At 51.8% G+C, this 12,951-nt stretch overlaps 1 protein-coding gene across 4 annotated transcripts in view; it reads left to right on the forward strand.

Moving 5' to 3' along the window:
* The window catches only part of Camsap1 (calmodulin regulated spectrin associated protein 1), a 56,762-nt gene that overhangs the window by 36,394 nt on the left and 7,417 nt on the right, over window positions 1-12,951 (forward strand). For 3 of the 4 annotated variants that reach the window (XM_047524687.1, XM_047524685.1, XM_047524686.1), the window contains 9 exons: window positions 4,010-4,149; window positions 4,229-4,325; window positions 4,733-4,910; window positions 7,093-7,184; window positions 7,674-7,758; window positions 8,401-10,816; window positions 11,703-11,839; window positions 12,343-12,551; window positions 12,756-12,858. In XM_047524687.1, the coding sequence (XP_047380643.1) occupies window positions 4,010-4,149; window positions 4,229-4,325; window positions 4,733-4,910; window positions 7,093-7,184; window positions 7,674-7,758; window positions 8,401-10,816; window positions 11,703-11,839; window positions 12,343-12,551; window positions 12,756-12,858 (3,457 nt within the window). The remainder of the gene's footprint in view (window positions 1-4,009; window positions 4,150-4,228; window positions 4,326-4,732; window positions 4,911-7,092; window positions 7,185-7,673; window positions 7,759-8,400; window positions 10,817-11,702; window positions 11,840-12,342; window positions 12,552-12,755; window positions 12,859-12,951) is intronic. The other variant, XM_047524689.1, reaches the window with a different exon arrangement.

A 12,951-nucleotide genomic window follows, 5' to 3' on the forward strand; every position in this document is an offset into this window, starting at 1 on the left:
TTTGGTGACAGAGTGGTCACAGTGGAGGACCCTGCGTAGGCTCTCCACGGGCAGGTGTCCTCATCTGCTTGTTCTCTGGTCAGGCTCCACCATTGATGTGGTGCCTGGGCAGGTGGGTGTGTAGACACTGGATAACTGAATACTCGACAACCTGTCAGACCAGGTGGGGGCTGTGCCATCTCCAGAGCGTGTGCTAGAAAGGAAGAAGCTTGGGGATCTACCAGCTGGGTCCACTGCAGTGCATAGAAAATCCCAGAGAAAGTTGTAGGAAAAAAGTGGAAGTTTCTCTAGTGACTTCAGAACAAGGAGAGTGAGAAGGCTGCAGGAGCACCAGCTGTCAGGCTGGAGCATCCTCTCTCCCCCACCGAGTGTGTGAGCCCAGCAGACAGGAGGCTGTGCAGCTGAGCTGTGGGAAGGGAAGCTGCCTGCAGCTGACCACCGGCCAGGGAGAGCGTGATGTGGCCCCAGGGAGAAGCACTGCCTCCCGGGCCTGGGCCTGGCCCTGGCGCTCCCTCCAGGACAGCACAGCAGTGTATTCTGCCCCTTGATGCTGGACTGGGACTCAGAGTTGCTCTTGAGGTTTAGAAAAATTCTGCGTGGTGCTCTTAAGACTTTGTGTACCTTGTTAAAATGAAAAATTTAAAACTTAAGCAGATCCAATAGCAAAATAATAAATTAATTAAAAATTTTTTTTATTTAAAGAAAAACTGTGTAAAGTTAAAAGATTGGTCTTTCGTTTTGTTTTGTTTTGTTTTTTGTTTGGTAGCAGGGATTGAACTCTGGCACTCAAGCACTGAGCCAAATCCCCAGCCTTTTTTGTATTTTATTTAGAGACAGGGTCTCACTGAGTTGCTTAAGGACTTGCTAAGTTGCTAAGACTGTCTTTGAATTCACGATTCTCTTGCTTCCGACTCCCCAAGCTGCTGGGATTACAGGTGTGTGCCATCACACCCAGCTAAAAAGCTTGTTCTTTTAAAAATTAATAAAGTAGACAGTTTTCTGAAAGGATTGGTCAAAAAAAATTTAAAAAAAGCAAAAGTAAAGACTAGTGAATAAGAGGATATCAGTTCAATGTATTAGATACCAAAATAAGAAGACTGAAAGTGGTCATGGGCCAGATACGTCTGAATGCTGGGTGACAGGGACGGTTTTCCATGGACCCAGAAGAGCTGGGGGACCTGGAGACCCATTAATCACAGAGTGAACAGACTTGGGGCTCATAAAATACATCCACGTGAACTCACCCCCACCACCCCAGCAACTTACTGGGGACTGAACCCAGGGTACTTTTATCTTTTTTTTTTTTTTTTTTTTTTTAATTTTGAAACAGGGCCTTGCTTAGTTGCCCAGGCTGGCCTTGAACTGGGTATCCTCCTGCCTCAGCCTCCTGAGTCTCTGGAATTACAGGTGTGTGCCACCACACCTGACTTGTGGTTGACTTTTTATGTCAAAGTTTCAAGGAATTGGCAATTTCTGTGTTTTATGAACTGTCGCAGAGAAAAGGAAATGGTAGAGTGCCCCTAGGCTTTTTTGACAGGGGCTTTTACCCTGACACCAGGGATAGACCCTGAGGGGCAGTCAGACTGCTTTCCTTGATAACAGATTGGAAATCCTGCATAAGGTGCTCGAAGGCAAGAGCCTCATAACCGGGCACATTCCCTCGGTGTCCCAGGAAGAGCAGCTCCAACCTGCTGGAGACATGGCTTGAGCTCCGTGGCACCTTCCCTGGGTCTGGTGCCCCCTGTTAGTGTCTGCCCAGTACTAACGTCCTGTCTGAAATGCAGGGAGAACCACACAGAACTGGGAGTAAAGCCGACAAAAGGGATGTGAGAGACGAGTGTAAAGTGCTTTCAAAACTGGAAGGAAAAACCACAGTCTTTTCTGTGGTACTTGGAAGACGATTTTGCATTGTTGGGGTTTGAGTCAAAGCCTGAGAAGTGTAATTTCTCCAGATCCTTCTGTAGATTTTATTGCCAGTCCAGTAAATCCCTTTGCACAGACACTGACAGGCAGTGGGACTTCCTGCAGTCCCTGTAGAGGGACAGGGCCCCGGCAGCGCCCTCGTTTCATGGCCCTTTGTTTTGATGAGCGTGACTCCAGGTGGGGCCCAGGGTCCCTGTGCATTGTGCACCCAGCTTCCTGCTTGTCGTCCTGTGTCATTGGGTAGCTCAGGAGCTCTCACCACTCCTGGCCCCACGCAGGCCACCTGGCCCTGCCTGCCTGGCCCTCGCCCCAGCACTGTCCTCTGGGTGGCTGGTCCTCACTGCTGCCCTCGGTCTCCTTGGCTCCCTTGAATCTACAGGCTACCGCCTTTGGCTTGCCTTTGTCGTGGTGGGGCAGGTCCCTCCGGCATGCCTCCCTGTGCGTCCTCGGCAGGCGTGTGCTGGGTTTCCCCACTTGACCGTGTGACTTGGCATCATGAGTGGTTGGTTTATCTGTGGGAGAGGCTGGGGGCATGAACCCTGGTTCTCAGAAGAGGTCTGGCCCAGTCTCGCTGTGTGCTGCTGTGTGATGTTCACTAGCATCCCGCTGCAGGAAGCCCTCCCTCTGCCTGTAGGTTTACTTATTTGTGTGTCAGAATACATCTTTACGCCCTCATGTATTTTTATTTTATTCAGTGGGTTTTAATCCATTTCTTTCATTGTTTATTTGATTGCTTAAATTGTCCCAGATTTGGTGCTAGGGTAAAACCCAGAGCTCACACTTTCTAGGCACACCTCTCGTGTTAAACTATACCTGGGCTCTAGCCAGATTAACTTTGAAGAGCAAGAACATGGGCACTTGGCTCTATGAATGCTAACTTTTGTTTAACTTTCTGTGAGCTAAGATGGCATGGCCCTGCTCCGGGTAGTCACCTGGAACAGAACACCTGCACACAGAATCCAGAGAAGAGACTCGGGGTGCTGCTGCAGGGAGGGGCCTTGCACTCAGCTCTGCAGGAAGAAGGGAAGACCGCTTAGCCTGAGATAGTACTGTCCTTGTACTAAACACCTAGACCTGAGAAGCAGCAGTTAAGATCTTGAAAGAAAATCTAATTTGTACATATTAGCAAACCTTTGAACATGTTTTTAAACTTAGAAATAAAATTAATTTAATATGAGTTAGTGCCAGGCATGGTGGTGCATGCCTGTAATCCCTGCTGCAAAAACAACCACAAAGAACTCCTGGTATTTTCCTGTGCTTCTTGCTAGTGTTCTCAGTAACTGTGAACAATATGAATATTTCTTGGGCTGGGGTTGTGGCTCAGTGGCTGAGGCAGAAGGATCTCAAGTTTGAGATCAGTCTGGGCAAATTAGCAAGTCTCTGTCTCAAGATAAAAATAAAAGGGGTGGGGATTGTGGCTCGGGGTGACAGTGCCCAGGATCCAGTCCCCAGGGCCCACCCACCCCACGGGAGTCTCCAACTCCTCGGGGCTTTTTGTCTGTTGTGCTGGGGATGGAGCCTGGGACTTGGTGCACCTGGGCACGTGCTCTGCCTCTGAGCACCAATTCCACCTGTCCTTTGTTTTAGCATGACATTCACAGCAAAGCAGGGGGGGGACGAGGGACACTGTCTTACTCTTTTTTTTAGTGGTCCCTTCACAAAAGAGACTTGTGCTGTGCAGTCTCTTGATCTGGGCATTCCGACCTTCCTTGACGTTTTTGATTTTCTGCTTTACCCTGCCCCACTCTTTGCCAGCACGGACATGACTGTGTACATAGGGTTTCCGATTGCCATAGGAAACGTAACATCTTCTAGCCACATGCAGCAAGACTCTTTTGCAAATTCAAAACTCAAAGGTGAGTGTGCGGTGGAAGTCTAGCCTTGGAGTCTCCAGATTTCCGTGGGATGCGCAGGGTTGGCCATTCAGCCAGATCCTGGTGATCTCGCCGCTCTTTCTTGAGCATTTTCCTTCTGTGTCTGATGTCCTATGTAAAGCTTCCTCGTGAGGTGGTTTTGGATCAGAGTTACACCTGTGTGCACCCTTGTGGGGCAGAGCGCTAACACACCGTCTCTCTGTGTCTGCTAGACATATGTCTGAAGGAGGTCCCATCGCTGGCCGACAGCCTGTACAACATCCGGCTGCTGAGGGAGTTCTCCAACCAACACCTGAGCAAGTGCTTCTACCTCACCCTGGAAGACATGCTGTATGCGCCCCTGGTGCTCAAGGTGAGGTGGCCCCTCCCTGGTTCGGCGCACCCGGCTCTGGGGGCTCATGAGAGCTCACACTATGCTGTCTTCCTCTCAGCCGAACCTCATGGTCTTCATTGCTGAGCTTTTCTGGTGGTTTGAGAATGTCAAGCCAGACTTTGTCCAGCCCAGGGATATTCAGGAGCTGAAAGATGGTGAGTGACCACCTGCACCATCATGCCTAGGCTCTAGCAGCCCACTCAAAACTCTGCAAAGGGCAGACCCATTGGCCAGCTCCTACTTAGAATAAGATATATTCCTTGTATGTATAGTTTGTCAAATACTCCACTGTCATGTGTCTCCAAAAAGAACAACCACAAAGAACTCCTGGTATTTTCCTGTGCTTCTTGCTAGTGTTCTCAGTAACTGTGAACAATATGAATATATCTTGGGCTGGGGTTGTGGCTCAGTGGTAGAGCTGTTGCCTAGCATGCGTGAGACCCTGGGTTTGATCCTCAGCACCACATAAGAATAAAATAAAAGTATTGTGTCTGCCTATAACTAAAAATATCTTTATTTATGAAAATATATGAATAGTTCTGTAAAATTGCTATTTTTGCAGCTAAAACAGCACTGCAGCAGAAAAGTAGCCGGCCTCCTGTCCCCATCTCCAATGCAACCAAGCGCAGCTTCCTGGGCAGCCCTGCTGCACTGAGCCCGGCTGACCTGCCACCACCTACCCAGCCGCCAGCTGAAGGCGGGCATAGGTACCACCTCCACCCCGAAGAAGCTGAATGTCTGTAAGTCTGCCTCTGGGCTTTCAGGGTACATTCACAACTTGTTTCCCTTTCATTGTAGTTTTAATTCAAATTATCTTTTTAATAGGTCATACATAAAGCACAGAAGAGTAGCCGTGGCAGCCTGAGCTCCTGCCCTGACCCTCTGGCCAGAGGCCAGCAAGGTGCCAGCCTCTGGCGGGCCCTGGCACATAGTTCTTTCAAGGACGTGCTTCCAGTTCTGGTGCTGTCCACAGCATAGATGTTTCTCCAGTTCTATCCACAGTAAATGACATAGTTTAAAATGTGGTCTAAAGAGTAGAAGAATTGAATGATAGTATAGAGTCTGATAGAATATATGTGTATATATATAATAAAATACTCTTTGTGTCTCAAGTACTACAAATTGTTTTCTTGGAGATAGAGCTGCTCAGAAGGAATATCAGTTTGCTTCATTGATTTCAGCGAGCAATTAATTTGGTTCCGGTGAGATAGTAAACAAAACTGTTTAAAGTGTTTTTCGTCATCAGCATCTGACTGGACTGAGCAGATATGGGGTAAATTGGCAGGTGCAGGTCTGTGGGGATGCCGGGCAGGGTGAGGGAGCCAGGCCTGGCGTGTGAGCGTGTGCTGACCCACCTGTCAGTATCTATCTCATTTTCTGCTGTTACTATTACTTGTGTGGTGCCCAGGGCCTCACTCAGGCTGGGCAAGCGCTCTACCACTGAGCTACACCCCAGCCCAGAGGATAGTTTTAAAATGTGGAGACTGAGCTGGGCTTTGAGCAAGACTCAGTGATTTTGAGCAGTGCTTGTTGCTGAGTGATTCTGAGGGACTATGTGGCGTGAAGACCTCTGCTATCTCGGGCTGCAGGGTTAGGCTAGGCGGGAGTCCTTGGAGGCCAGAGGCAGTTCCCCAGTGCTGTTTGAGTGGGTTTCCTGTGTTCTGTGTGGGGCTGTCAGGCCCCGGAATGGCTCATGGAGCGGAGGTGGAAAGCTTGGGCTGGCATCTGCGGACTGTGGCACGGGCGTCCTTCCTCCACTCCAGTCCCCAACAGCAGCGCGCAGGTGTACACTACACAGATGCCTGTGTTAAGGAGCGCTGGGTCAGGTGTGCATGCTGCTTTCCACCTCTCTGTGCACCCTGAGGGTTTTCCACTCATTGGAATCTCTCCTACCGCACACTAATAACTGTGTTTCCCACTGACTGGGCTGGGGAGCCAGCCCTGGGCAGGTACACCCCTGCCTGCCCAACTCCTCGGGGCTCCCTGCACCCCAGCCTTTCTGCTGTCAGCCACACTGCTCCCCAGCCCTCTCAGGCCTCTCTTCCTCCCTCCTGCTTCCTTCCTGTTTCTGTCACCCCCTACCCCTGTTGTCTTTCCCTGTTCTGGCCCTGGATGACCTCTCCCTGTCTTTGCCTCTGTAGGCCTCTTAGCTGTGGCCCAGGTGCGTACCCTGCATGTATGTTTGTGACCTGTGCCTTGGCCACGTTCTCCTGAAAGTGAAATAACCAGAACAGCTACCCTGTCAGACCAGTATATTGACTGCTGGTGCACCGTGCCTGCCTGACCAGTGCCCACCTGCACCTGCTGGGCTTGCCAGGGGCACACCTTTATACCGCACCTCTGCACGTACTTTTTGCTGTGCCGCACCTTTCCTGACTGGGAGGCAGAAGTGGAAGTGCTGTGGGCAGCTCTGGAGCTCTGGTTGACACGGCTCTCCTGTCCTCTACAGCATGTTTGTGTCCACACTGCCACCAACACTGGAGCACCCCTGCTTTCTGGGTGGGAGCTCCCGTTCAGGTCACTCATCAACTATCTGCATTAGCTGGATATGGTGGGATCATCTTTGTGGTCTTTCACTGAACCAAGAATGTACAGTTTTGGAGAATCATGTTTTTCAGGCAGTCGCTTTTTTTCTTTTTTGAGCTGTGTGCTTGACTTTTGCTGTGGAAATTAGGAACTGTTATACACCGTAACCAGAAGTCACCATGTTCCCTGTCTGCAGCTTTGGATTTTTATCTCAGTTTGAAGTTCTTGGTACTCTTTCTTGGTTCAATTTTATAGTAATTAATTTTTGCCAAAGAACTTGTAAGTTGCTTACTGCTTAATATGAATTCATAATGGTCATTATTTTATGTGCATTTGATTTTGAACTTGAAGTTTGATTAACTAGCGATTTTTTTCTCAAATTCTTTTTCCATTTAGTGGGAAAGGAACTTCTGCCTTTAGCCCGTCCCATCCTTTATTGCCACTGAGGCAGAAGCAGCAAAAAGCAGTGCAGGCAGAGGACACCCCCGGTGAGCGCACAGTCCCCTTCCTTATTCCCTTCCTTACTCCCTTTTTGCTCCCCTACCGTTTAGTAACATATTTCTCAAAATTGAATCATCTAATCCTGGTGTAGTAATTTTAGTTAGTGATACAAAATAAGTTTTAATTTGTACTGATGTGCCTTAGAATTTATCATCCTGTAGTTACAGTGCCGTTAAATCTAATAACCCTGTGTGGCGCACACAGAATTGCTGCACTGTGCCTAAGCAGCAGCTGCTGACATTTACTGACCACCGACACTGTGCTGGTCGTTGCTTTGGGCTGGTTGCTGTTCAGTCACGTGATCCCTCACGGGAACTGTTGTAGGAGGTTCTGTTCCCACTGTCTGCTTGCTGGATAAGCTCTGGCCTGCTGAGCTAGGCGCCATTTCCTGAAGAAGTGGCAACTGATCGCAAGAACTCCCACTGGTGCACAGTTGGTTACTGACCCTGAACATGCTTGTTTCCTCCGAATTGCAGATCAGCGACATCGATCTAACTCTTTAACCCGAGTCGATGGCCAGCCACGAGGTACAGCAGTAGCGTGGCCAGAAAAAAAAGCCAGGTGAATCACTTTGAAATGGTACATTTCTATTTGGGGTGTTTGTGGAATTGAAGCAGCAGTTCTCCACATGCATTCCAGGCCCCAAAGGGCCTCAGACACCCTTTCAGGGAGCTCACAGGCCAGTGAACTTCAGGGTGGTGCCAGGGTGCTGGCCGCCCTTTTCTGTCTCGTTCTCTCATGGGTGCACGTGGACATTCCTGGTGGTACATGATGTGTGGTGTCATGGCAGAGTCAGCCGTTTCCAGCTAGCAAACGGCTCATAGAGTAAAATCATGCCACTCTGATAAAATACAGTAGATTCCTGTAGTAGGCTTGTCACTGTGATTTCTAGTCAGCTTTTGGAACATATTGGAGCTTTAATTTCTACTGCGATGAATAGAGATTAATATTGATAAGTATAATAAAAGCTCTTTTGAGTCCTCAGAAGTTTTTAATGATTTAAAGGGATGTGGTACCAAAATATTTCAGAATCACTTAAGCTATAACTGTGTCTGATTTTATTTTGCCCAGGGGAAGGGTTTGTTTAAATCCCCTGTGTGTGCGATTTGTTTTCTTTCCGTAACTAGAATTCTGCCTCAGACTGTCACAGGGTCTGTGGTGTGTGCGGTGGCATGTCCAATGGGCTTCTTCTCTGCATTTCAGGCCAGTGTCCCAACCAACACCCTTTGCTCTCCATCATGCTTCGAGTGGTGACATGGACCTTGGCTCTGGCGATAGCGTCAGCCTGGCCCGCTCCATCAGCAAAGACAGCTTGGCATCAAGCATTGTTCATCTGACCCCACAGAACCAACCCTGCCCCACGGCTGGAAGGACCAATGGGAAGAGCCTCCTGAGCAATGTCAGTATTGAGGATGAGGATGAGGAGCTGGTGGCCATCATCAGGACAGATGTGTCTCCCCACTGTGTGGACCCGCAAGGCCCCAGGGCCTCCCCACGGGCCCCAGGCCTGACTGCCGGTGCCAGGTCTCCCCAGAGGCAAGTGGACACCCTCGAGAATAAGCCTGACAGCTTTTTCTTGGAGCCCCTGCTGCCAGCAGTGCTGAGGCCGGCCAAAGAGAAGCAGACCATTACCAAGGAAGATGAGCGAGGGGAAGGGAGACCTCGGAGCATCGCGCCCAGGAGGCCCAGTGAGGGCCCTCAGCCTATTGCACGGAAGAAGTCGGCCAGCCGTCGTGACCTGAATAGCACTTTCACCCCAATTCCCTGCTCAGAGCTTGCTGCTGGCATTGACCCTGCAGAGCGGGGACTACGGCCAGCGGAAGCTGCCGAAGTGCGTGGGGGGCCTCTGGCCATTGGTGGACTGGATCCATCACCTCAGGGACAGTCTGCCGATGGCTTTTTCCTTCACCTAGGCAGGGCTGATGGAGACACAGAGGGGAGGTTATGTGTTGGCCCGAGGAGCCCTGGCACTCCCGATGCGGAGCCCTGGGCTGTCCTAAGGCCAGATTCTGACTCTGATGTGGGGGACCTAGAGGAAGTGGAGCAGGATTTCATTGGCGAGGATCCTGCCGTGGTAATTGCCAGGTACATGGGTGAAGAGGAGTCGGCCAAGCTGCAGGAGGACATGAAGGTGAAGGAGCATGAGGACAAGGACGATGCCAGTGGCCGCTCGAGCCCATGTCTGAGCACCGCCTCTCAGCTCAGCAGCGTGTCCATGGCCAGTGGAAGCGTGAAGATGACCAGCTTTGCTGAGAGGAAGCTCCAGAGGCTCAACAGCTGTGAAACCAAGTCCAGTACCAGCAGCTCCCAGAAGACCACACCGGATGCGTCTGAAAGCTGCCCAGCCCCTCTGACGACATGGAGGCAGAAAAGAGAGCAGAGCCCAGGCAGGCACAGCCGGGACCCCGCCAGCCTCTTGGCGTCTGAGCTGGTGCAGCTGCACATGCAGCTGGAGGAGAAGCGCAGGGCCATCGAGACCCAGAAGAAGAGAATGGAGGCCCTGTCCGCACGGCAGCGCCTGAAGCTGGGCAAGGCTGCCTTCCTGCATGTGGTGAAGAAGGGGAAGGCCGATGGCACCCCACAGCCACTGAGGCCAGAGCACTTTGCAAAGGAGTATGCACAGCACAACGGCGAGGACTTCGAGGGTGGCATTTCCAAGCCAGAGGCCTTTCTCACCAAGGAGGAGCAGAGGGGAGACCTTGGCGAGTCTCAGGACGTGGACAGAGAGAGCCTGGCTTTTGTCCAGCTTCATAAACCCAAAGACCTGGCCGCTGTGCACGACGGGGAGAAGGGCAGAGTACTTTCCGCTGCTCTCCTGGAAGACGGCATTGGCGAGGTGGGAGACCTGAACGAGTGCGACCTTTCCATCGAGAAACTGAACGAAACCATCAGCACACTGCAGCAGGCCATCTTAAAGATCTCTCAGCAGCAAGAGCAGCTTCTCATGAAGTCCCCCACGGTGCCAACCCCAGGCTCTAAAAATGACTCTCAGGACCAAAGAGTAAAGGCCTCCATCCACTTCGTTGAGCCACTTTCTCCTACTGGGATGACTGGTCACCGCAAACCCCCCCGTCTGGGCCAGGGCCGGAGCTCTCGTTCAGGAAGACCAGCTGAGCTGAAGGTTCCAAAGGACAGGCAGCAGGGCTCTTCCCGGAGCAAGACCCCAACACCCAGCGTGGAGACCCTCCCACATCTGCGATCTTTCCCCCCTGGTGACCACCCACGGACACCTCCTGACCCTGGTGTGGACAGTGCTGCAGCCCCTGGCAGTAACCCTCCTGAGAAGTGTCTCTTGGACAGTTACAGGCTCCATGATGAAAGCAACCAGCGGACATTGGCTCTGTCCTCCTGCAAAGAGGCAAATGTTCTGTCTGAACAGATGAGCTTCCCAGAAGCTGGGGACACAAGCGGGAAGGAGGCAGGGCTGCGCTCCTCCGACCCCACAAGGAGCGACCACATTCCTGGGGAAGAGCCGCTGAGGAGCAAGGCCAGCCTCATTGAGGTGGACCTGTCCCACCTGCAGGCCCCTGATGAGGATGGAGAGGGGGCTGTCCACGCAGGTTCTGCAGACCTCCTCAGTGACAGCGACCAGAAGCCTGGGCTTGGCTTTTTCTTCAAGGTGAGTCGAAGGGAGCGTGGTTGGCTCTGCAGGCTCACAGCTCTCAGAAAAGCCACAGGAGGGACATGCAGATGAGCAGGGCTGTGTGCAGAGCCTGTTCTGTGAACCCGAGATTTGAAGTTCAGGTGTCACAAAGTATTTTTATGTTTTTTCAAATGTTTTTAACAGTGGAGAAATGGTTGGGCAGCACCTGGGCAGCAGAGAGACTCTGCAGCATGCCTGCTTCCATGTCTGTCTTGTAGCGTCTTCTCAGGGGTGAGGTGGGATGTGCTGGGGCTGCTGGCCCAGCAGAGGCTACTCAGTCCTGGAGAACCTGAGGATCAGACAATGCAGTCCTCAGTCTCAGCACCAGATGCATATTTTATTTGGTGTTTATATTTTTAAAATGAAAACACAGTCAATTTGTGTATTAGCTCATCGTTTGGAAATTTACTTATAACGTTCAAGATGAACTGTATGCAGTACCACGAGGTATTTGGAAAGGTGGCCAATTGTGAATCCCTGCATGTTTTTTTTCTAATTGTGTCAATCATTAGCTCAAAAGTAAAAGTTTTAGGCTAGCATTAAAATTTTCTAAGTGTATGTTAAAATCTGCTGGGTTGCCCACACCTGTAATCCCAGCAGCTTGGGAGGCTGAGACAGGATTGTAGGTTCAAAGCCAGCCTCAGCAACTTAATGAGGCCCTAAGCAACTTAGTGAGACCCTGTCTCAAATTTTTAAAAAAGTTGTGGTGTTGTCAGGGGGCTCAGGATGTGGCTCAGTGTTAGAGTGCCCCTGGGTTAAATCTCCAGTACCAAAAAACCCTACTATGTTGAAGTGAGCCTGGGCTGGATAGTTCCAGGGTGTTTCCAGTACTGTCACTGACCACCAGATGGCATCTGTGCAGGATGAACAGAAAGCGGAAGATGAACTTGCTAAGAAGAGGGCGGCCTTCCTCCTAAAACAGCAGCGCAAGGCTGAAGAGGCTCGTGTGCGGAAGCAGCAGCTGGAGGCGGAGGTGGAGCTCAAGCGGGATGAAGCCCGGTAACCTCCTGTCCTGGCTCCCCCTCAGTGCCTGGCAGGGCAGCCTGGGCCCTGTGAGCCAGCAGGCACACCCCGGTCTCATAGTGTCCTGCAGCCACCTGGCATCTTTCCCTTACTGTCCCTGCTAGAGGCACTGGCCATAGTGGCACTGGTCTGTGAAGGACCGTGCTGAGCACTTCCCTTGGGTGGTCTTCAACTCTTACCACAGGCCTGTGGCTGTGTGTTTTGTCCCCATTTTAATGTCGAGGCCAGCAGCATGTGGTGCAGGAAGTAAGCTGCCCGTGGCCCAGTCCTCTGGTGGGTCTGAGTTTTAACACCGGTGGCTTGGTTCAGGGCCTACCTTTTGACAGCAGTGTCCCCTGTGGAAACTGGCCTCCCTCAGCTCCAGTGACCTGGAGACACCCCAGCCAAGGTGCCTGGTCCCCTGCGTGGGAGGTGGGCTGGGAAGGTGTGTTTTGGGAGCCCCGTCACTCAGTGCTGTGGGGAATCCATTTTGCTCTCAGGCGTAAAGCTGAGGAGGATCGCATCCGGAAGGAGGAGGAGAAGGCGCGCCGAGAGCTCATTAAGCAGGAGTACTTGCGGAGGAAGCAGCAGCAGATCTTAGAGGAGCAAGGGCTTGGCAAACCCAGATCAAAACCGAAAAAGCCGCGCCCAAAGTCTGTGCACCGGGAAGAGTCGTGCAGTGACTCCGGGACCAAGTGCTCCTCCACCCGTAAGCAGCCTGTGCTGTCTGCTGCCCAGGCCTGCTCGCCCACACCTGCACTTGGCCTCGGGTGCTTGAGCTGGGCAGGTTGCTGGGGAGCTGGGGAGCCCTGAGCAGTGGAGAGGCGGTGAGGCCCCCCAGTTGGTGGGGTGGTGGGGGCCTGCCCGTGGGCAGTCGCTTACTCTGCACACTTCCTGCACTTCGTCTTTACAGCTGATAACCTGAGCCAGACTCATTCCGGCTCTAGCCTGTCCTTGGCCTCTGCAGCTACGACGGAGCCTGAGAGTATTCATTCGGGGGGCACGCCTTCTCAGCGGTAAGGAGGCCTGGGGAGAGTGGAGGCTGCGGATGGGAATGGTGTGAGGGCACTTCTGTGGCTGACTTGTGGAACTGAGGGCTCACAGAAGAG

The sequence above is a fragment of the Sciurus carolinensis genome, chromosome 14, assembly GCF_902686445.1.
Source record: "Sciurus carolinensis chromosome 14, mSciCar1.2, whole genome shotgun sequence".
NCBI lineage: Eukaryota > Metazoa > Chordata > Mammalia > Rodentia > Sciuridae > Sciurus > Sciurus carolinensis.